Source organism: Fopius arisanus, unplaced genomic scaffold, assembly GCF_000806365.1.
Source record: "Fopius arisanus strain USDA-PBARC FA_bdor unplaced genomic scaffold, ASM80636v1 scaffold00040, whole genome shotgun sequence".
NCBI lineage: Eukaryota > Metazoa > Arthropoda > Insecta > Hymenoptera > Braconidae > Fopius > Fopius arisanus.
In genome coordinates, this window is record NW_011887779.1 from 53,963 (window position 1) to 73,080 (window position 19,118).

Genomic DNA, 19,118 nt, shown 5'->3' on the forward strand with positions numbered 1-19,118 from the left:
ACGAATCGTTGGGGAGACAGTGAGGAATAGATTCTTTTTTAATTATGGTAGGCAATTAAAAAGCGAAAAATGGCGGTTGAAAGTGGAAATTTTATACAATTGTAGCTTAATTGAATGAATAGTTTAAGAGATTTTCGATTTTGTATGTACAGTTTACTTTCTTAATTTAATTAAATAGTTTAATTAAATAGTTTGTTTAAATAGTTTAAACAAAAGATGACATTCGATAGATAGTCCACCCGGGCCTTAATTGCATTAATTTTGGGGCATTAAAATAGCACTTTTTAATTTTTTAGATCGAGCTCACGTCATATCCTGTATAAATTTCATCTGTTTGCATTTCATCTCTTTCATCCCGACTGACAATTATTCAGGCCATTGATTATTCCATTATTGCTCGAATAAATCAATCCTTATGATACGAAAATAGGCAATTACACATTCACACTGATAACGTTAAGAAAGAACACACAAATGTTCTCGAATTTTTTCTCAAAATGTATCGTTATGGATTAAGGAGAAATAAATCTCATTATAATTGAACACAAAAGAGTGAATGAACTCACGAATATTTTGTGAGGATTGAAACAAGAAAAAATGTCACGGAAGAAATTTTTTAGTCGAATAATTCATATCTCACCGCTTCCTCTAAAAAAGCAAACAAGTCTTGTATTTCTTCATGACTGTATCAATCTTCCGTCAATATATTTGAGGATAATCATGAAGAGGCAATTAATTTTAAATGACAGAGATTAGCATTCTTCCTCAAATATTAACAGAACAAAACATATGGCTGGAGAATATGAATACGATGAGAACGAAAAGTTTTGGGTGAAATTCTAGAAAAAGGTATTTAGTCTATTTCGTTTACTTATTCCTTAAATCATCAAGATTTTTTGTGTATAATCGATTTGGTACTGGATTTCAGGAATATTTCCTTGCGCTGGTCGTGCGGATGAATGACTGTTTTACAATTTCCATTTCTTCCGTATGATTAACTTCCCTCGTATGATATTAACGCTCCTACACGTGCAGCGATAAAGATAGAACTGATCCCTATATCGACTATAAATTCAGGTGTTCAGAGCACCTGGTATTGATAACTGATTGAGTCGTCGGAATGATCTGGAACGAAACTACCAGAATGAATATATTCTTTCTCGTCTGTGCTGCTTTGCTATCAGTAAGTTATACGTTTTTCTATATCCTTTCATCGATATGTAACGAAAAATCGAAATAAAAATGGATTCCTGATTACAACAAGGGGAGGGGCCGCTATTCACACATGAAAAATCATTTTGATTTTCATAATCAAAACTTCAATGCGGTAGCGCCATCTCTCGGACTTCCAAAGAAAACAAAATCATTCGGGAAAATTCGTCGAAGGAAATATAACAACGAAAAGTTATAGTGTTTAAGTTAATTATTATTAATTTCAGATTACGGCAGGTTTGACGACGGAGGAAGCTTTTTATGGATACACAGCGGAAATGTCTGACGTTAGAGCACACATTCATAACTTCTCTGACTACATGTCTTCTATAGATAATAAAATTCAGATGATATCGAAAGAGTTCTACTGGAACATCAGTAGTCTACGATCGCAGTACGGAAGCCGAATGGATGAGCATTTCCAGAAAAAGGTAATATGAACTTTAATTTGAATTTATATTTCTTGTACATTGATAATTATTTGTTATTTGTTACTGAAATTGTGATGAAAATTATGATTCAAGTACCGGCCCAAAGCAGCTCATTTTCTGGAGAATTCGACATTCGCCAAGGACTGCTCACAATATATTGAGAATCTTCTCAAGGACAATCGACAACATCAGATCGAGTTGAACGAATACATAGACACGGCTGTATATTCTGTGAGGAAAATATTCGGTACTATTTATGAAGAATTGGCTGTCGCCAGGGGAACATTAGGAGCCCTCGAAATGGATGCTTATAATTGCGGATTGGATTTCCAACCAAGTCAGATAAAAGCTCCTTTCAATTGTGCGTGGAAGGTACGTATTTCTGAGATTTTATTTTCATTGAAGACTAAAATTATTCCATAATGAAAACTGATGATGAATTTATTTAAATTTTCATGAGCAGTTTATGTGATTCGTTTGGAGTGTCTTTTTTTTTAAAGAATGTTCTTTTTTTCAGATTCTAGACAGAGTGATGACAGTGCGATCCGAGGCTGTTGCTAGAATTTACATTGATATGATAAGTCTCGAATTCATAAAGGCCACGGCCCTGAGGAAAGTACACGTTTCTGTGAGAGATAGATTTATTCCAGATTTTTATCGGGAGTCTGGGATCGATGGGTGGTTGAATGTAATTATTTCATGAATATAGATTAATTGTTTCGGGGATAATTAAGGCAGATCCGGGCAAAATGGGACACAGGATAAAATGAGATGAATGCGGAGGTTCAATTGGAGACGAGGAAAAAAAATCGATCGTAAGAATTCATTATTCAACGTTTTAGTTTTTCCAGAATTTTATTACATTTTATTAATTTTACTTATTAAAATGAAAAATTTATTTATTAAATTCAAGTATTTAAATTTTTATTTTTATTAATTTTATTTTTTATATTTTATTTAATTTTTTTTTGAATTTTGAATTTTGAAAAAAATTACCGATTCAAGCGATTTCAATTGAAAAATCAAAAAAGGAAAAAACAATAGTCTAGTTGAAAGAAAAAATTAATTCGTAAAAAATACTGAGACCTTTTTAGAATGTCTCCAACATTTTCTGGTGAGAAAAAATCACTGGGAATAAATTGAAGACGTTTTTCCGCAAGTGTCTCATTTTGCCCGGGTGTTCCATTTTACCCAGCTCTTTCCTACATGAGAACATCTTTTTTTCAGGTGTACTGCCCACAATAGTACCTGTAATAGTACCAGAGTTCTACGGAGAATCCTCATTTTTAGGATGAATCGAGAATTCGTGTGCCTTCTTTATCTGTTGACTTGTGTGAGGAATTGATGTATTGAGTCAACTTCTTCAACTTCTTCAACGTATTTGTCGATTTCTGTTTTGATGTGGTTCGGGGTAGAGCACCGGAGAAGGCCGTTGACACCGTATTTACGCAGCTTGATAATTTTAAATCCAAAAGCAACGCAGACTATATGAATTCATTGAGTCGCATGATTTATCGTAAATTCCCGAAGTTCATCATGAAGAATGAAAATTAATGACAATAATTGTAATAATCTTCCAGTTATTACCAAATAAAAAAAAGATAAACACTTTTTGCAATTATTACAATGAATATTCATTTTAAAAGTATAAAAAAAGATTAATGACCATTCGATTCATAAAATTTATATGAGATTCTTCTTCAAATATTAATAGAACACGAAACACTTGACTGAATTTTGGGCAATCATTTGGAACTTTCGAGCATATGTCATGATAAGAATGGAATAGATCGCACGTATGTTAGCTATAAATTCCGATGTTCTAATCACACATGGCATTTATGGGTCATTGAGACGTCGAGACGATTCGGAAGCTAGCAATTACAATGAAATTATTTTCTTTTGTCTGTGCTCTTCAGCTGTTAGTAAGTTTAAAATATCGTTGAAAGAAAAATTAAAACCTCGTGTGCTTTTACGAATTTCTGGAAGTTAATGACTTTATCAGTTTCAGGTAGAAGCTGCTGAATCGGAAATCAATTTTTATAGCTACACAATGGTAAATTCCGAACTGAGGGAAAGCAATCACAACATGTCTACATTCATGATTTCTGTAAGCTATAGAGCCCAGAATATGTCTCAGCAATTTTTATGGGGTATTGATTCTTTACGTGCGAAGTACAGAGAGGACGCATTTTTGGAGAAGGTAATGTGACCAGAAGAATTCGAGAGAAACTATAAATAATTCATTGCAATTTTAGTATGAAACAAAACTTGCTGAATTGGCCAAAAATGTGAATTCGAGCAACACGTGTCCACAGTATCTTAATGATCGCTTCGAGGAAAATCGTGCACATCAGAATGCGCTATCCAATTATATATTTACAGCTGTAAACAAATGGAGTAAAGAATTTAACAATCTCAACCAAAAACTTGCTATCCTCAGCGTTGCCCTGGGGGTTGCAGAGAGAAAAGCTTACGAATGCATTCACCTTTTCGATGGAGATGATCCAACAGGTCCTTTCACATGCGTCATGAAGGTATTTACTTAATTTTTAATTTTTAAATACTTGCGCTGATAAATTTATCAGTGCGGAATTCTCTAGCGATATGAATCTAAATCATGATTTCTCTCAAACTTATGTTTTTGGTCGGAGAAATTTTTCTACATATGTGTGAATTCTTCAGTGTCTAGAGGACATGAAGAAAATGCAAGCTGAAGCTATTGATGGAATCCACGATCACATGACGCAGCTGGCTGCATCAAAACATTCTGAACTAGAAACGTTGCACATTTCCATTGCAAATAGCTCCATCCCAACTTTTTATGAACTCAAGGGAATCGATCAATGGTTGGAAGTAAGTTTCATCTCCATGAAAGAATTATTTTCCTCAAGTCTCTGATGATAATTACTTACAAACTTTTTTTTTAGCAACATTGTTCTGAATAACAAGCGACTGGGGCCCTTTATCTGTTTCGAAGAATTGAATTTGTCAAGCGAAATGCGAAAACTTATCAGATAATTTATTCATACCTGAAGTTTGTCCATACAAAATTTAATATTTTACGGATTGTTAGAATGTTCTAATCTAATCTTGAGTCTTGAAAGTGATAGGATTGTCTTCGTTTTCATTCGTTTCTACTCTGAGGTAGATAAATACTTTTTATTACTGGTGCATTGATGGCATGTATCCTTGCATCACAGCAGCCTCATAACATGGTGCTGAAAATTACAAGACAAACAAAAATAAAGTAGATTGTGAAATATATTTGGAACTGGCACATATTTACGAATTTTTACTTACGTTGGGTCGAGGTGTATGGAACATTCGCTGGGCCGTATGGAACATTCGCTGGGCCGTACGGAACATTGACCACAGGAAATTGACCGCTAGATTTTTGAGGTCGCAAGGTTTCTGGAGATACAAATGTTGATGAAGATGAATCGACAATTCCAATAAGAGGTGCAGTAGGAGCTATCTGATGCTCAAGAAGTTGTGGTCTTGATCCAATGATAATGTCATGTTCCTTTTTGATGTTCAAGTGACTGCACACGTACAATAAATAATACAAACTGAACAACATCAATTATTTTAAAAGCCAAAGATCATTACTCACCATCCAGACACACATATCTCGATTTTCAGAAGATATTTTACAGCGATGATCCCACAATTCTCAAAACCACTGTGAGGGACAGATGGGATTTTTATTTTTAATTCTAAAGTCGCAGTGTCTGGAAAAGGCCCTTCAGATTTAGTCGTCGCTATAGTTTTGGTGTTGGACTTGGTTTTGTTTTCCGGTGCATGCGCTTGGAAAGTCGTTCTCTGAGAAGAAGAATACGTTAGACTACCGGAAATAAATATTCTTCTGCTTGTACCTGTTCTAGTTTCATATCCACTGAAGTAACCTGGACAGATTTTGAATGCGAGTCAATATCCAAAAAGACGTGGATCCATTCACCAATTGAATAACAATTACCAAGGGAACGGATACATGCGTCCATCGAACCATTGGTGATACATGGGAGTAAACAGCAGTAATATTTTTTATTCACTACGTCCACGATTGGCTCCTGGTAATATTATAAACATTATTCGCCATTCAATTATATTGATACGATTACTGATTCCACGATTACATCTTATGCATTCATATATTCATGTCTTTATACAATTAATTCATTAATTTTTTTATTCTTTAAGTTAGCATTATGAAAATTCTCGGATAGAAGACGCTCAACGGTTTTTCTGATTACCTACATCACCAAATTACGTTTCATATTAATTCGCGTTCACTTTTCGAGGTAATCAACATTTAATTTGTTATTAGTTATTCAACAATTATAGACTACTCACGAAATCCAAAATTATATTATATAGCTTCGCACTCGCGATTTTTATACCTGAAAAACTTGACTCGTTTAATTGTTTGCGACGAACCTATGGGGAAATACTCGATAATTTTGAAGCTCTCGTGGTATTCCTTTTTAAAAAAAAGCATGTAACGTTTTTTGTCAGCTTTTTTTGGCGCTATGCATATCAAAATATATCTATATAATATGATATATATATATAATATATACATATATAAATAATATATATAATAATATATATATATAAATTATATTAATTTTTATTTATATAATAATATAATATATGAATTTAATATAATTTATTAAATTTTAAATTATTTTTTTTATATAAATTTTTAGACTTTTTTCTATCTTCTTTTTGAAATTCTATATATGTATTCCAATGATAACACCCCATACGTGGACGATTTGGCGCACATAGCGCGCCATATACGCTAGTACAACTAAAAATTTCGTAAAAAATCCTGCTCGATACGAAAATTTTAACGGAACTTACAGTATTTTTCCCCAAAAACCAAGGTCACCCCACGAATACATGAAAGTTCCGTAATTTATCGAGTATTTTTCTTTCTGTGTATTTCTATGAAAATCCCATTATCTTTCTTATATTTCCTGTCGATAATATTTCACTTCTCGTTTAATTGAATACTATTGTACTCTGTAATCACAAGATCTTATCAATATTATGGAACCGTCTTCTCTTTACTCACACATGGGTATTGGCTCAAATTCGGCGGAGCATTCACATAGAACAGAATTTTGGTTTTGAATTCGCTTCCCCATGCTGTAGACATGCTTGCCTCAATGCTGTATTCGATTCTGCCTAGATTAATATCGGCAAAACTACTCGGTATGTTCATCGGTAATGGAGTCGTAAAGGGAACGACGAGACGTCCCGCCCCGACGTGGACATTCCCAGCTGGAGAAAAAAGTAAAAGTGTCTTCTGAAGTCCTTCCACATTTCGACGTCATATCAATAGAATATTTACCTGGACCTCCCAGCACGTACATCGATGCCTGGAAATATTCTTCCTCTGCGTGGTAATGTACGTCACTCGGTTCATCTTCGATTCGATAATTCCCTCCATTATTTTGTTCTCGATTACGTCGTGGATTACGCTCCGTCCAGTGAACTACTGCTGCACCATTGAATTTCAGTTGCAATCCTAAATCAACAGATATTGCATTAAATTATAAAGTAGTTAGTGTAATCAAGACGCACATCTATCCCGACACTCTGCACGCCAGATTATTTTTCCTCAATCGAATTGGCGATCACAACGCAGTTATGAAAATATCCTCAGACATTGGAACTATTATATAATAATCCAATGAGATTTTCCTTCTTCATTTCCTATGATAATGATTTAAATTCCGTACAATCATATTATGGAGTTTACAAATAAAATTCTTGTAACCGCAAATGGGGGAAGGACAAGTGAAATGAATGAAGATGTAATTTAATATTGGTTTTTATATTTACCTCTGTAATTAGCTGCTCCATTGGAATCTATGATTACTTCTCCGGAGATGGTTTCTCCTGGTGAATAATTTCTGCTGATATTATTCAAGGTGATCGCGAGCGTTCTCAACGACATGGTGGAGTTGTTATTTTACAATCGCAGATCCGATGACATCAACTGTAGGCAAAACGTCAAGCACATGCATGCACTTCACACTCCACTCATATCACTGCGAGACTCTCGTTTTATCGCTCACCGGATGGTCTCTACCGTGAAGCCTAACTGCGGACAATGAGTCATTCAGCGAGATCAACCCGGGAAAAATCGGTTGCGTATTATGTGGAGAAGAATTCATAGCAACATTTTTCCGGGTGGTACAATTTTTTCAAAAATTCTAGTTCCAAAATATTTATTTATGTACAGAGAGGAAAATCTATTTTTTTCACTATTCTAGTATACGACTCGATCATTTATTTAATTTAAACAATTTGTTTTAGGTAAGGATGCGATGGAATTCGGGCTAGGCTGATAATTTTAGATATTGCTTCCTCGAGAGTTCGTTAAAAAGTGGGTCAGGTCTGCCCCAAAGACAAGGCCCTTTGTCTATTGAGTTGGTCCACGTGATACGTTGTTTAGATTATAAACAGCTCGAGTGATTAGTTATTCCCTGCGTCCTGTGACAACAGGTCATCAATCAAAAATATTATCAACAGTTGTAAAAAGTTTTGGTGTGCGGGGTGATTGGGAAAATTCACTGATCAAATTATTTGACGATTACCTATCACAATAGCACACCTCAAAACGTTACAGGTAAAAACTATTTAATAACTATATAATAAATAAAACTATTTAATATTCCACAAATGAGAATACATTATTGAGTGAAAAATCATTGAAAAACTGAGTTAAAAACTTGAAAAACCCTTTCTCAAAAGCACACATTTAACAATTATCAAGTATCATAATTATCCTTTATCCTGTTGGGCAATAACGGATTGATATGATGGAGGTGCTGAAAACAGAAATAAAATCGTTAGAAATGTCACGCGCTAGAAAATAATCAACTCATTCATCAAATCCATCAGAATTCATCAAAGAATTCTAATGAATAATAATTTAATTTAACTACATCCTAATTTTTGAACGATTCGATTGAACAAACAACGTAATGTTCCATAAATTTTCTAAAATTCCATTCCAAACTGTCACTTACGTGTCTCTGGGGTATTGTGTTGGATAGGAGGTGCTGATGGAATCGGTATTCGAAGACCTGTAGCTCCATTATATGGGATTGAAGAACTTTCCGATCTGGATCCAATGACAATATCATACTCCCTCGCCAATCGACTGGGACTATCAATCATGATCATAATTATTGTCACGCATACGGTCGTCATGATTGCGTCCCAATAATATCATACCATCCATTTACGTATATCAATATACGTAATCGATAACTGATGTCAATGAGATTGCAGTGTCGAAGACCGGAAAGAGGAACACAAGGTACCTGCAAGCTCATCTCGAAGATCTCATCGGTACCATACGGTCCATCCAGCGTTCCACTTTTAACAGTTTCTTCTTTATGTTTAGTGTCTCTACATGGCGACGTAGAATGGAAATCTATTATCTGGTAAAGAAGTCTTCAGTGAGGCATCAATTTGTTCCTTCAAACGTCGATGCGGAGACATTTTGGATCAACTTACCTGTTTCAATTGCATCTCAATACCAACAATACTCACATTGTGGTGGATGTCTATCAGCGTGTCAATGGAATCTCCAACAGCATAAGTACTTCCAGAAATTCGTATTTTTACAGTCATCGAACCCGCCGATATGCAGGGGAGCAAGCAAGACCAATAGGTTTGACTGCATTCGTCGATAATCGGTCTCTGGGTGTCAGAACAATTGGATAAGTTTTTGAAGATACAGAAATATTTCGCAACATGTTGTCGACATGAAAATGTCCATTGGTAATGAAAATTAGAAATTAAATGATATAATGAAATGAGATGAAATGAAATGAAAATTAATTTGTATAGAAATCTGTCACCAAAAGAGTATGAGAAAATTATGTAATTATTCTGGAAACTGTAAAATTCCATAAGAATTTCACGACTCAATCATATTCAATAATTTTTTAATTTTTTAAATCATTATCTCAACTTGAAGTTAATCACTTCAATTTTTTTAAAAAAAGAGATGCACGTCCTTTTTGGCTTTACTCACAGGTGGGTATTGATGCGGCTCTACGAGAGATTTCACATTGAATTTAATTTTAGCTGCAGGAAAGCTGTCCCACTCCTCCATTATCGCATTGATGCTGTAGTCGACGCTGCCATTTTTATGATAAAAGCTATCAGGTATGTTATTTGGCAAGAGGAAAGTGAATGGAAACATGTGCTGACCTGGGGTCAAGCCAGAATCTTCGTCTGAAAATTTTTCCACAATTAGGAAGATGATATTTGGATCAGATTAATATCGATTTTCCTTTATTTATGCAAAACATGAGATTACTTCGGTCTTGGTATATGTAATCTTCCGCCAAAAAATAAGATTCTGTAGCTAAATATAGGCAGTGGTTGCCTGACGTGTCGGATCCGGTCCATTGAACTTCAGCTTTCCCTTTAAACTGTAGCTTTATTCCTGAAATGGTGAAAATTTTTATAAAAAATCTCAAAAGTAAAGAGAATCGATTCGAAAGAATTGACTGATGAAGTAATTCATAGAATGTAATGTCGATGTTTTGGAGATGCTTCCACCAAGAAGAGATTAATGAGAATTTTAATCGATGTGGTCGATTTGATCAGATCAACCAATCAATGAACCAACCAGTTCAATCAACCAAGCAGATCAACCAACACATTTTCAATTTTTTCAGAGATGCAAAATGATTTTTATCGCCTTAATACGTAATCATGGAAATTTTTCATAGTGAAAATTCATGGGATAATTCGGATAGAAGATGTAATTTTCCCAATCTCCTCCCTCTACTCTTTCTCTACCTCTCCTACGCGGTTATCGACACATTTTCTTACATGTTCTCCGCCAAAGAGGATTGACGAAAGTAGAGGCTCAGTTCTGGGGGTTGGAGTGACCCCAGAGGCATCGTAGTACTGCACCCCAATCGAGGGAGGGTGCCCCTCAGCCGACTCGGTACTGCATCAGTAGCAGTCCCGCTGTTAGAGGGTAAAGGTATGAGGTAAATGAGGTAAATGAGGTAGTAGTCAACAGGGTGAGTGTTATTTTCTGCGTTACGAAATTGGTATTCACTAAAATTTTAAAATTGCAGTGAATACCAATTTCGTAACGGAGAAAATAACATTCACCCTGTCGACTGGTCCCTATGACAGCGAGACTGCTACGGAGGCAGTTACTAAATCGACTGACGGGTAGACACCCCACCACTGGGTGCGGCCCCCTCTTTCTCTTGGGGTGAGGTACTGCAATGCCGGTGGGGTTGCTCAAACCCCCACTCAGTGGCTCAGTTCTGGGGGAGTACCACGCCCCCCGGAGAAAGAAGGGGCCGCACCCAATGGTGGGGGGTCTGCCCGTCAGGCGACTCGGTAACTGCCTCAGTTGCAGTCCCGCTGTCAGAGGCATCAATTGACTGGGTGAATTTTAAGTATCCTCCACGATTGTCATGCTCCCCTGATACTTTTTCAATATTTTGAATTTTTCAATTTCAGTGAATATCGCCTGGATCCTCATATTCTCCTGATACTTTTTTGAAAATTTCGAGTTTATCAATTTCAGTGATTGTCCTACTCGATTGTCATACTCCCCTGATACTTTTTCAAAAAATTCGTATTTTTCAATTTCAGTGAATACCTCCACGATTATCATGCTCCCCTGATACTTTTTTTTTTGGAAATTTCGAACTTTTCAATTTCAATGAATACCTCCTCGATCCTCATGTTTCCCTGATACTTTTTCGAAAAATTCGAATTTTTCAATTTCAGCGAATACCTGCTCGATTGTCATACTCCCCTGATACTTTTTTGAAAATTGAGAATTTTTCAGTTTCAGTGAATACCTCCACGATTGTCATGCTCCCCCGATACTTTTTTGGAAATTTCGAATTTTTCAATTTCAGTGAATACCTCCTCGATCCTCATGTTCCCCTGATACTTTTTTAAAAATTTCGTATTTTTTAATTTCAGTGAATACCTCCACGATTGTCATGTTCCACTGATACTTTTTTTTGAAATTTCGAATTTTTCAATTTCAATGAATACCTCCTTGATCCTCATGTTTCCCTGATACTTTTTCGAAAAATTTGAATTTTTCAATTTCAGCGAATACCTGCTCGATTGTCATACTCCCCTGATACTTTTTTGAAAATTGAGAATTTTTCAGTTTCAGTGAATACCTCCTCGATCCTCATGTTCCCCTGATACTTTTTCGAAAAATTCGAATTTTACAATTTCAGCGAATACTTCCACGATTGTCATGTTTCCCTGATACTTTTTCGAATAATTCGAATTTTTCAATTTCAGCGAATGCCTGCTCGATTGTCATACTCCCCTGATACTTTTTTAAAAATTTCGTATTTTTCAATTTCAGTGAATACCTCCACGATTGTCATGCTCCCCTGATACTTTTTTTTGAAACTTCAAATTTTTCAATTTCAGTGAATACCTCCTCGATCCTCATGTTTCCCTGATACTTTTTCGAATAATTCGAATTTTTCAATTTCAGCGAATGCCTGCTCGATTGTCATACTCCCCTGATACTTTTTTGAAAATTTCGTATTTTTCAATTTCAGTGAATACCTCCACGATTGTCATGCTCTCCTGATACTTTTTTTTGAAATTTCAAATTTTTCAATTTCAGTGAATACCTCCTCGATCCTCATGTTCCCCTGATACTTTTTCGAAAAATTCGAATCTTTAAGCAGTGCCTCTGACAGCGCGACTGCTACTGAGGCAGTTACCGAGTCGGCTGATGGGATAACACCCCCATTGCGTGTGGCGTCCTCCCTCTCTTGGGGTGCAGTACTACGATGCCGCTGGAGTCAGTCCAACCCCCAGAACTGAGCCTCTACTTCAGTCAATCCTCTTTGCTCTCCGCCACGAAACTGTCCAGTCCATGTTTTTTTTCCTAAAGGACTATCGGTACATCATAAGTCAAGCTAGAGTACTGATGACTTCGATTAGCGCGGTAGGTAGGTTTGACAACATTGCTCAACGGTTTGCACGTCTGTGTGATGAGTTTCCATGTGTATGTTGTCGTTCTGTAATGAGAGCTCTGTTGCCACATCGTTTAATTTACCACTTAATTAATTAATTTCAGAATTCATAGCCCACAATACAAAATTCTGTAAAACATATAAAACATGCAACATGTAAAAAAAAACTTTAACTGCCACACACTCAATATTAATCGTCGAAAAATAAGAAAATTAATAACTATTGTTTTCATAATTATTGTTATCAACAAAATCTCCTCGTTGCTTCATTATACAATACTCCTACCTTAAATTCTCCAACAAAATATTTATTTCATATATGAGTGTCTGAGCATGTGATCAAGATCTTCCTCAGGGTCTCAGTGAATCAGGACAATGAATACAAAAATTGTATTGCTAATATTTACCGAGACAAAATTGATTCTTCTTTGAGATGACGATGATAACATCTCCGGAAACAACTTCACCTGGAGCATATGTTCCAGTTGCATTATGCAATTTGATATGGAACGATTTTAGTACCATTTTTGCAATAATTATGGATCGATCTTCAGGGTGGAAGTGAATAGATTATTTAGGCGAGGCATGTGGAATCCTTTCTATCAGGGACACAACTGATAATAACGCCTCCTGTCCGGGTTGTATTTCTGTTTACGCCGGCGCTGACCTCATCCCCAGGGTTTTTCCCGCCAATTTTCATGTGTCCTAAAACACCACAAAATTACAATAATATCTAATTGTTTCTGGTTTTCTCCGAGAATTTTATATAAATTACTCCAGATTGTGACAAATTTCCTATCGATGTACTCCAACTTATTTCATTTATCAAGAATCTGAAGAATTACCGGTGAAATTATGATGGCGTGTTAACAAAATATGTAAGGATTACACGCGAGTAAATAATTCGATTACTGTGTCTGTAAAATCCCTTGAGAAGCCATTGAAAAGAGAATGCAATGACAATAGGATTACATATTGCGCATATCGATTCAGTTCGTCGGCGTTTTCAATCATGATAAGATAAACCGAACATTCTAGTATACGTGATTGTTCCTGTAATTAAATTAATAAATAAATCCAATAACTTGTGCTCATTACATCACCTTTTCGAATGACAAGAGATGTTTTGGTACTTTTTGCAATGATTTTCTCCAGAGATGAAAAGTAATTTTTTGTTGCCTCCACCAGACTTCCCCTGCTTTATCAATCGTTGGTAACGATCACCTCTCGTGACCTAACGAGGTTGCACGAACGGGTTACGCTCGTTAAGTCCCTCAAAAAATTAATTACCATAATTTAACGATTAAGCCGAACTGATAAGAGGTTTCGTGGGTTTGTAATAGAGTAGTACAACATGAGATTCAAAATCAGATAACGTTTATTCGAATCATTACAGGAGGAGGCCGAATTATTGCAATCTGATTGGCTTGATTACGTTACAATTACGGCTCGTGTGAGTAACAAGTATTATCGTAGAAGATCTTCATTGAATTTCCGACGAACATGCGCTATTCAATCCCCCACAATCCGGGGATTCCCCCTCCAAAGTTCCCCATTAATTTTTTTTTTTGACTGTTTATTCAAGAGTCAAATGAAAAATAGGGATATAATCGAGAGGTCTTTTCGCGTACCACCGCGATAAATCGATAACGCGATATCGTTTGGAAGCTGAGACGATTCTTTGTGCGCAAGCGCTGGTAAAAGGAAATTCTTTTTTGTATCGTTTTGAAGATGTGGCTGGAAATCTCCACCGGAAATTGCGATGGAAATGTATCAAGAGATTGGAGTAGACGATCTGATGCCGATGATTAAATATTCCAGGACTCAAATTTGAGGATTGAACGAACATTGAAGACGCCATCACTCATATTTTTGGTGTTACCCTTCAATTGATTTTGATTAATCGATTGAAATTTAATCTGATGACGGGCAATTTTGAAATTCCTTCCAGAATCCACTCCATTTATTATTCGGACATTAACGAGAGAGTAATTGCGCGGAGTAAGCAGTTATCAGGATGATAGAGTGCACTCTCGTTACTGGGTGGATGCATTTTGTAAATGGGAAAAAGGAGACACCGAATTAATTTGATGCGAGGGAAATAATGTCTTTGAGACACTCCAAACAATGGAGGAGAGAGGGAATAGCATGGAGGAATTTTATTTCGCGAGTGCTTTTTCGTGGGAGAAAAACTGTTCTCAAGGTCAAGGTGACACTTGCTGTGGATTACTTAAGGTGGGGGATTAATGAAGGTTTAGTAATATCTGTGGAGATGGCTCTGGGTTGGGGATGGTCCGAACTAAAGTAGTAAAACTGGTTCCCTGGTGTCCGATTCACACCCTCGTCCCACCATTTATGTAATGCGTCGAAAGTGGTATCCGAGAGCGAAAATATTATATATCTATATTATATACATCCTCTTCATGGGATAAAATGGCGAGATAAAAGGGCTCCCGTGATGACTCCGAAATGCAATCACTTGTCCCTAATTCGGGAATCCAAAATTGCACACTGGATTAAATTATATATGGGGGTAAAATGGGACGAGTCGAAAGATTCAATGGGTGACGAGGGGAAAAATCGATCGTGAATAATTATAATTAATTCTTCATTTCAGTTTTTCCAGAATTTTTTTTACACTTATGATTAAAAAATGGTCAATTTCCATATGAAGTCTTTCAAAAATGATTTTGGGTTCAAAATGGCGTTTTTTGAGAATGACGAAAAAAAAAAATGGAAGAAAACAATAGGATAATTAAAAGAAATATTGAATTCGCAAAAAACATTTTTACAGTTTCTTCAACATTTTTTGGGGGAAAAAAAATAAATGGGAGTGAGATGAAAACGCTTTTCGGTAAGTGTCTCATTTCGCCGGTTCTCCCCTATAAATAAATTAAATGATTAATTACAATTCTGAGAAATTCCGATATTCCTAATGAATTTTTAATTCTAAATTTTTAGTCGAGGGAATAGACAATCATAATTGATAAAGATGATGTCAAATATATTACGAATATGTTTTATCAAAATTTTTAAAAACCTACAAGCACCCTTTTATTACAACATTTATTGTATATATTTATTAAAAAAAGTTTTAATCTTTCTTTTGCAATAAAAAAGCATTCAATTATTTTTCGGTTACACCGAATATTTATTGATCTATGACTTTATAAACAATCGCTTACACCCAGTCACCTCCAATATTGTATGTTGCATAACTTTTGAAAAACAATTAGGTTCTCTCTTTCCCCTATTTTTAGAATATCTGAAGGTGACTCTCTACCGCATACTCAATTTATATTCAAATAAAAAAACAATCCCTTTAAAAAAAAAGCATGTAACGTTTTTTGTCAGCTTTTTTTGGCGCACAGCTAAGCTATACATATCATATTAATATATTCATATAAATAATTATAATATATATAATATATATTATATACATATATAATAATAAATTATTATATTAAATATATATATATTACATATACATATTAATTTAAAATTTATATATAATTGTTTATTATGACTAATTTTTTTAGATACTTAAGATTCTTTTAATATTCAGATTTTATATGAAGATTTTATATGATAATACCCCATACATGTAACCTTGGGCGCGCATAGCGCGCCGTATACGCTAGTACATAAAAAAAAATTGAAATAATGTGGAATGATATACGAATATACGAAATAATTGAATTTCCTTGGCAACGCTGAAAATCCACTTGCGCAAATGAAATGTTTTTGTGGAAACAATTATTTTCAGAGAGTAGACGTGGTTTATTTGGGTATCCCGTGGTCTGTAATCAAATGTTTAGATAGATATAGGAGAGGTATTCTGTTGCGCCAGGGGATGAGGTCCTGGGATCGGATGGGAGGGCTGAAAGAGGGTGCAGGGTGGTTTCTGGTGTCTCAGTTGGTCTCAGTAACGTGCCGACATTCGAACAAGCAACATCGCGCTTCCAGTCTCTCCAGTATCCATCGACAATTTCTCTAAATCCTCTCCATTCCACAGAAATAATAAATGAGCTATTAATCGATTGATCGGAAAGGATTCATGACAGTTTACTGATTTATTGTACTCAGTGACTTGACGATCAACAGGTCACACGTACCACGAGGGGAGGTAATGGCGATTTATATCGCGTACCTGTTTGTGAATTGATCTAGCCTCAGGTGAAGATGTTCCCAGTGTTGATAGTTCAGTTAATCCCGGATTACATGTAGAATTATTTTGATTGATTTACTCGGACTCACCATCAACCTGTCTAACTGCATTATTCAAATATTCACGTTTCTCGCGGGTTGCGAAATGGATAGCTGTGAATTTCTGACTGTAATTAATGCACCTCGTCAGGAACTTTGTACGGGTATTCTAATTACTATTGAACAACTGTTCCCTGCGTGGTTTAATTACATTAGCCCTCGAACTCCATTATTGCGGAGTAATTTTCATGAAATTTTGTTTACAATTGTGGTCCGAAGATTTATTTTATTCCACTAATTAAAGAAATATCAATTTACCAGGATTAATTAATAAATTATACCCAGGGGGGCAGGTGTTTCTCGAAATAAATTTCTGCTTTTATTTTTTATCTTTTATTTTATCTCATTTAACAATTAGTCAATGACTAATAAATAAATTGATATAATTAAATTAATCAATCGGATTGAGGTGGATACCGAGACGATTCGTTGACGATAATATTCGAGTAGTGATTATATTATCAAAATGTTCTGGTGATTAATTCATCTGATTGATTCTCGATTTGATTCGATTTTTCCACATTAAGAGAAGTTTATCTTTTGTATTCCCTGAGTTAGTTAATAAATAAATAGTCAGTTCTAACCCAGAATAATTCATAATATAGTAAGCCTAAACGAAATTACTATAATTTGTAATAATTGCAGACTCGGCAGCTGTTGCGCTAGGAGGAGAGCCGTGAATCCTGTAAATCTTTTAAAAATATATCCATTGTTTATTGTATGTTATTTTGTGCCGTGGGAATATCGATTGAACTGCGGTAAACAATGTAGCCAGTGGTATGTGCATGGTGCATAACAAAATTGAAGAGAGACGGTGTGATGAAGTGAATTTGATGGGACAGCGGATTTAATGATTCCAGCGTGATTACACGGAGATTGACAGGGCTGATAACATCGTGCGCTAGATTAATCCGTTGAAAATGGTTTTCTAACGAGAATCGGATATTTTGAGCGAGCAATAACATCGAGGGGATAAAAATTGAGGAAGAAAATGGCGATGAACAGTCCGGGGCCGTACAACAGCCTAAAATCCCCGAGGAGTCCACGTCAACTTCCCCAGTTGCCCCAGGTCACCTCCATGACAGGTCAGAGAAGTCCCTCCATAACACCTCACAATTTCACCTGCAAATCACCAGGAACTCCCAGGGTTTTTGAATTTCCCCCTGAGTATTGCCCAGAAACACCCAATGCTAATTTTGATTTTGAAGATTTTGGTAAAATTGAATCAATATCTGGATCGAGAAGTAATTTACTGGCGGAGAGTTTTCCTGGTGGCACGAGTGTCTCCAACAGCTTCAGGAATTCTCCTATTTACAGTCAACATTCACCAGCGGCGAAGAGCCCTCGAGGTGCTGAATCCAAATCACCAGTTTTCCAGTTCTGCAGCCCGAGGAAAAATTTTGGAAAAACTCTGAGTTGTCCAACGAAGAGTCCGGTGTCAACGCCACCAAAAATCAACTCGTCATCGAGGAATAAATCAACGAGTTGTGGATCACCTCAGGGTTTCCGTCAGAAGACAGCTAAATCGTTGGAGACGGGGAGAAGGAATTCGTGCTTGAGTCTCGGAACTAATATGTCACCGACGACTATTGTCACGTCGTCTTCACGGAGTCCGAGTCCTAGGGCAGTTGATAATGGGTCATTCGAGACTTGCTCGAATCAGGAGACTCGTGATAAATTATCAAAGGCATCCAACAGGGATACGGAGAGTCCTAAGGGGATGAGACAACGACTCGGCAGTTTACAATTGAACAAGAGTTATGGGTGTTTGAATGAGGTCGGTGAGAAGCCCTTGATGAGGTCAACCGGGAAAAATTTTGCGAGAAAATCTACTAGTGATCTCACCGAGTTCGATGCTGCCGTAGGGGATGAGGTTGGAACTGAAGTTACTGTCTTATCTAGTCCCAGGAGGAGGGGCTCCATGAAAGGCGGATTGGGTGAGTTAAGCCTCCTGCTAATTGACATTCAATACTATCGAGTTTATCCGTGTTCGCGATTTTCTCATTGACGATTGAATTACACGGATCGAGCTCGATTTCCACGATTGATGGAGAGTTGATTTTATTTCGATTGCCACCCAATCCTCTCGCGCAGTCTTGAAATTCTTTTCCATCGATAAAAAATTTATTGATTTAGTTCAATATTTATAAATAATATAAATTCATAGCACTCGCAGAATTGA

At 36.1% G+C, this 19,118-nt stretch overlaps 5 protein-coding genes and 1 long non-coding RNA gene across 8 annotated transcripts in view; 4 read left to right on the forward strand and 2 right to left on the reverse strand.

Moving 5' to 3' along the window:
• Positions 1-758: 758 nt before the first annotated feature.
• On the forward strand, positions 759-3,216 carry LOC105266603 (uncharacterized). Its single transcript, XM_011304911.1, has 6 exons — positions 759-849; positions 929-1,183; positions 1,440-1,643; positions 1,737-2,015; positions 2,161-2,331; positions 2,871-3,216. The coding sequence occupies exons 2-6, from the start codon at positions 1,121-1,123 to the stop codon at positions 2,886-2,888; spliced, it is 735 nt and encodes a 244-aa protein (XP_011303213.1). The 5' UTR covers positions 759-849; positions 929-1,120; the 3' UTR covers positions 2,889-3,216.
• Positions 3,217-3,393: 177 nt separating this feature from the next.
• LOC105266606 (uncharacterized) lies at positions 3,394-4,658 on the forward strand. 2 transcript variants are annotated; one of them, XM_011304914.1, is made up of 5 exons: positions 3,394-3,568; positions 3,649-3,846; positions 3,902-4,180; positions 4,329-4,499; positions 4,574-4,658. In XM_011304914.1, the coding sequence occupies exons 1-5, from the start codon at positions 3,530-3,532 to the stop codon at positions 4,589-4,591; spliced, it is 705 nt and encodes a 234-aa protein (XP_011303216.1). In that variant the 5' UTR covers positions 3,394-3,529; the 3' UTR covers positions 4,592-4,658. The 2 variants fall into 2 exon arrangements, with proteins under 2 accessions (XP_011303216.1, XP_011303215.1); XM_011304913.1 differs by lacking the exon at positions 4,574-4,658 and having other exon boundaries at positions 4,329-4,549.
• LOC105266604 (arrestin domain-containing protein 2) lies at positions 4,645-7,711 on the reverse strand. The gene is made up of 7 exons (XM_011304912.1): positions 7,500-7,711; positions 7,006-7,182; positions 6,727-6,935; positions 5,522-5,716; positions 5,260-5,468; positions 4,947-5,188; positions 4,645-4,864 (listed from the first exon to the last, which is right to left on the reverse strand). The coding sequence occupies exons 1-7, from the start codon at positions 7,612-7,614 to the stop codon at positions 4,809-4,811; spliced, it is 1,203 nt and encodes a 400-aa protein (XP_011303214.1). The 5' UTR covers positions 7,615-7,711; the 3' UTR covers positions 4,645-4,808.
• A 64-nt stretch (positions 7,712-7,775) lies between these two features.
• On the forward strand, positions 7,776-8,863 carry LOC105266608 (uncharacterized). Its single transcript, XR_892180.1, has 3 exons — positions 7,776-7,853; positions 7,977-8,289; positions 8,720-8,863. It is a non-coding gene; the product is annotated as an uncharacterized lncRNA (long non-coding RNA).
• On the reverse strand, positions 8,313-13,270 carry LOC105266607 (arrestin domain-containing protein 2-like). Of its 2 annotated transcripts, none has more exons than XM_011304916.1 (7): positions 13,078-13,270; positions 9,997-10,125; positions 9,709-9,911; positions 9,222-9,371; positions 8,901-9,109; positions 8,693-8,832; positions 8,313-8,491 (listed from the first exon to the last, which is right to left on the reverse strand). In XM_011304916.1, exons 1-7 carry the CDS (start codon positions 13,193-13,195, stop codon positions 8,445-8,447), a joined length of 996 nt encoding a protein of 331 aa, XP_011303218.1. In that variant the 5' UTR covers positions 13,196-13,270; the 3' UTR covers positions 8,313-8,444. The 2 variants fall into 2 exon arrangements, with proteins under 2 accessions (XP_011303218.1, XP_011303217.1); XM_011304915.1 differs by having other exon boundaries at positions 9,186-9,371.
• Positions 13,271-16,613: 3,343 nt separating this feature from the next.
• Positions 16,614-19,118, forward strand: part of LOC105266685 (uncharacterized) — a 4,695-nt gene continuing 2,190 nt past the window's right edge. Inside the window, exons 1-2 of the mRNA XM_011305033.1 lie at positions 16,614-16,846; positions 17,582-18,873. Of these exons, the coding sequence (XP_011303335.1) occupies positions 17,928-18,873 (946 nt within the window). The 5' untranslated portion in view covers positions 16,614-16,846; positions 17,582-17,927. The remainder of the gene's footprint in view (positions 16,847-17,581; positions 18,874-19,118) is intronic.

Excerpts from the sequence above, each read along its gene's own strand:
- LOC105266606 (XM_011304913.1), top strand. The coding sequence starts at position 3,530 with ATGAAATTATTTTCTTTTGTCTGTGCTCTTCAGCTGTTA. Across the intron at positions 3,569-3,648 it reads TCTGTGCTCTTCAGCTGTTA|TTTCAGGTAGAAGCTGCTGA; the intron begins GTAAGTTTAAAA and ends TGACTTTATCAG. Across the intron at positions 4,181-4,328 it reads CTTTCACATGCGTCATGAAG|TGTCTAGAGGACATGAAGAA; the intron begins GTATTTACTTAA and ends TGAATTCTTCAG.
- LOC105266604 (XM_011304912.1), bottom strand. The coding sequence starts at position 7,614 with ATGTCGTTGAGAACGCTCGCGATCACCTTGAATAATATCAGCAGAAAT. Across the intron at positions 5,717-6,726 it reads ATTTGAGCCAATACCCATGT|GAGCCAATCGTGGACGTAGT; the intron begins GTGAGTAAAGAG and ends TAATATTACCAG. Across the intron at positions 5,189-5,259 it reads GAGATATGTGTGTCTGGATG|TCACTTGAACATCAAAAAGG; the intron begins GTGAGTAATGAT and ends GTACGTGTGCAG.
- LOC105266603 (XM_011304911.1), top strand. The coding sequence starts at position 1,121 with ATGATCTGGAACGAAACTACCAGAATGAATATATTCTTTCTCGTCTGT. Across the intron at positions 1,184-1,439 it reads TCTGTGCTGCTTTGCTATCA|ATTACGGCAGGTTTGACGAC; the intron begins GTAAGTTATACG and ends TATTAATTTCAG. Across the intron at positions 2,016-2,160 it reads CTTTCAATTGTGCGTGGAAG|ATTCTAGACAGAGTGATGAC; the intron begins GTACGTATTTCT and ends TCTTTTTTTCAG.
- LOC105266607 (XM_011304915.1), bottom strand. The coding sequence starts at position 13,195 with ATGGTACTAAAATCGTTCCATATCAAATTGCATAATGCAACTGGAACA. Across the intron at positions 9,372-9,708 it reads AGCCGCATCAATACCCACCT|AGACCGATTATCGACGAATG; the intron begins GTGAGTAAAGCC and ends TCTGACACCCAG. Across the intron at positions 8,833-8,900 it reads TTGATATACGTAAATGGATG|TCCCAGTCGATTGGCGAGGG; the intron begins GTATGATATTAT and ends CATGATTGATAG.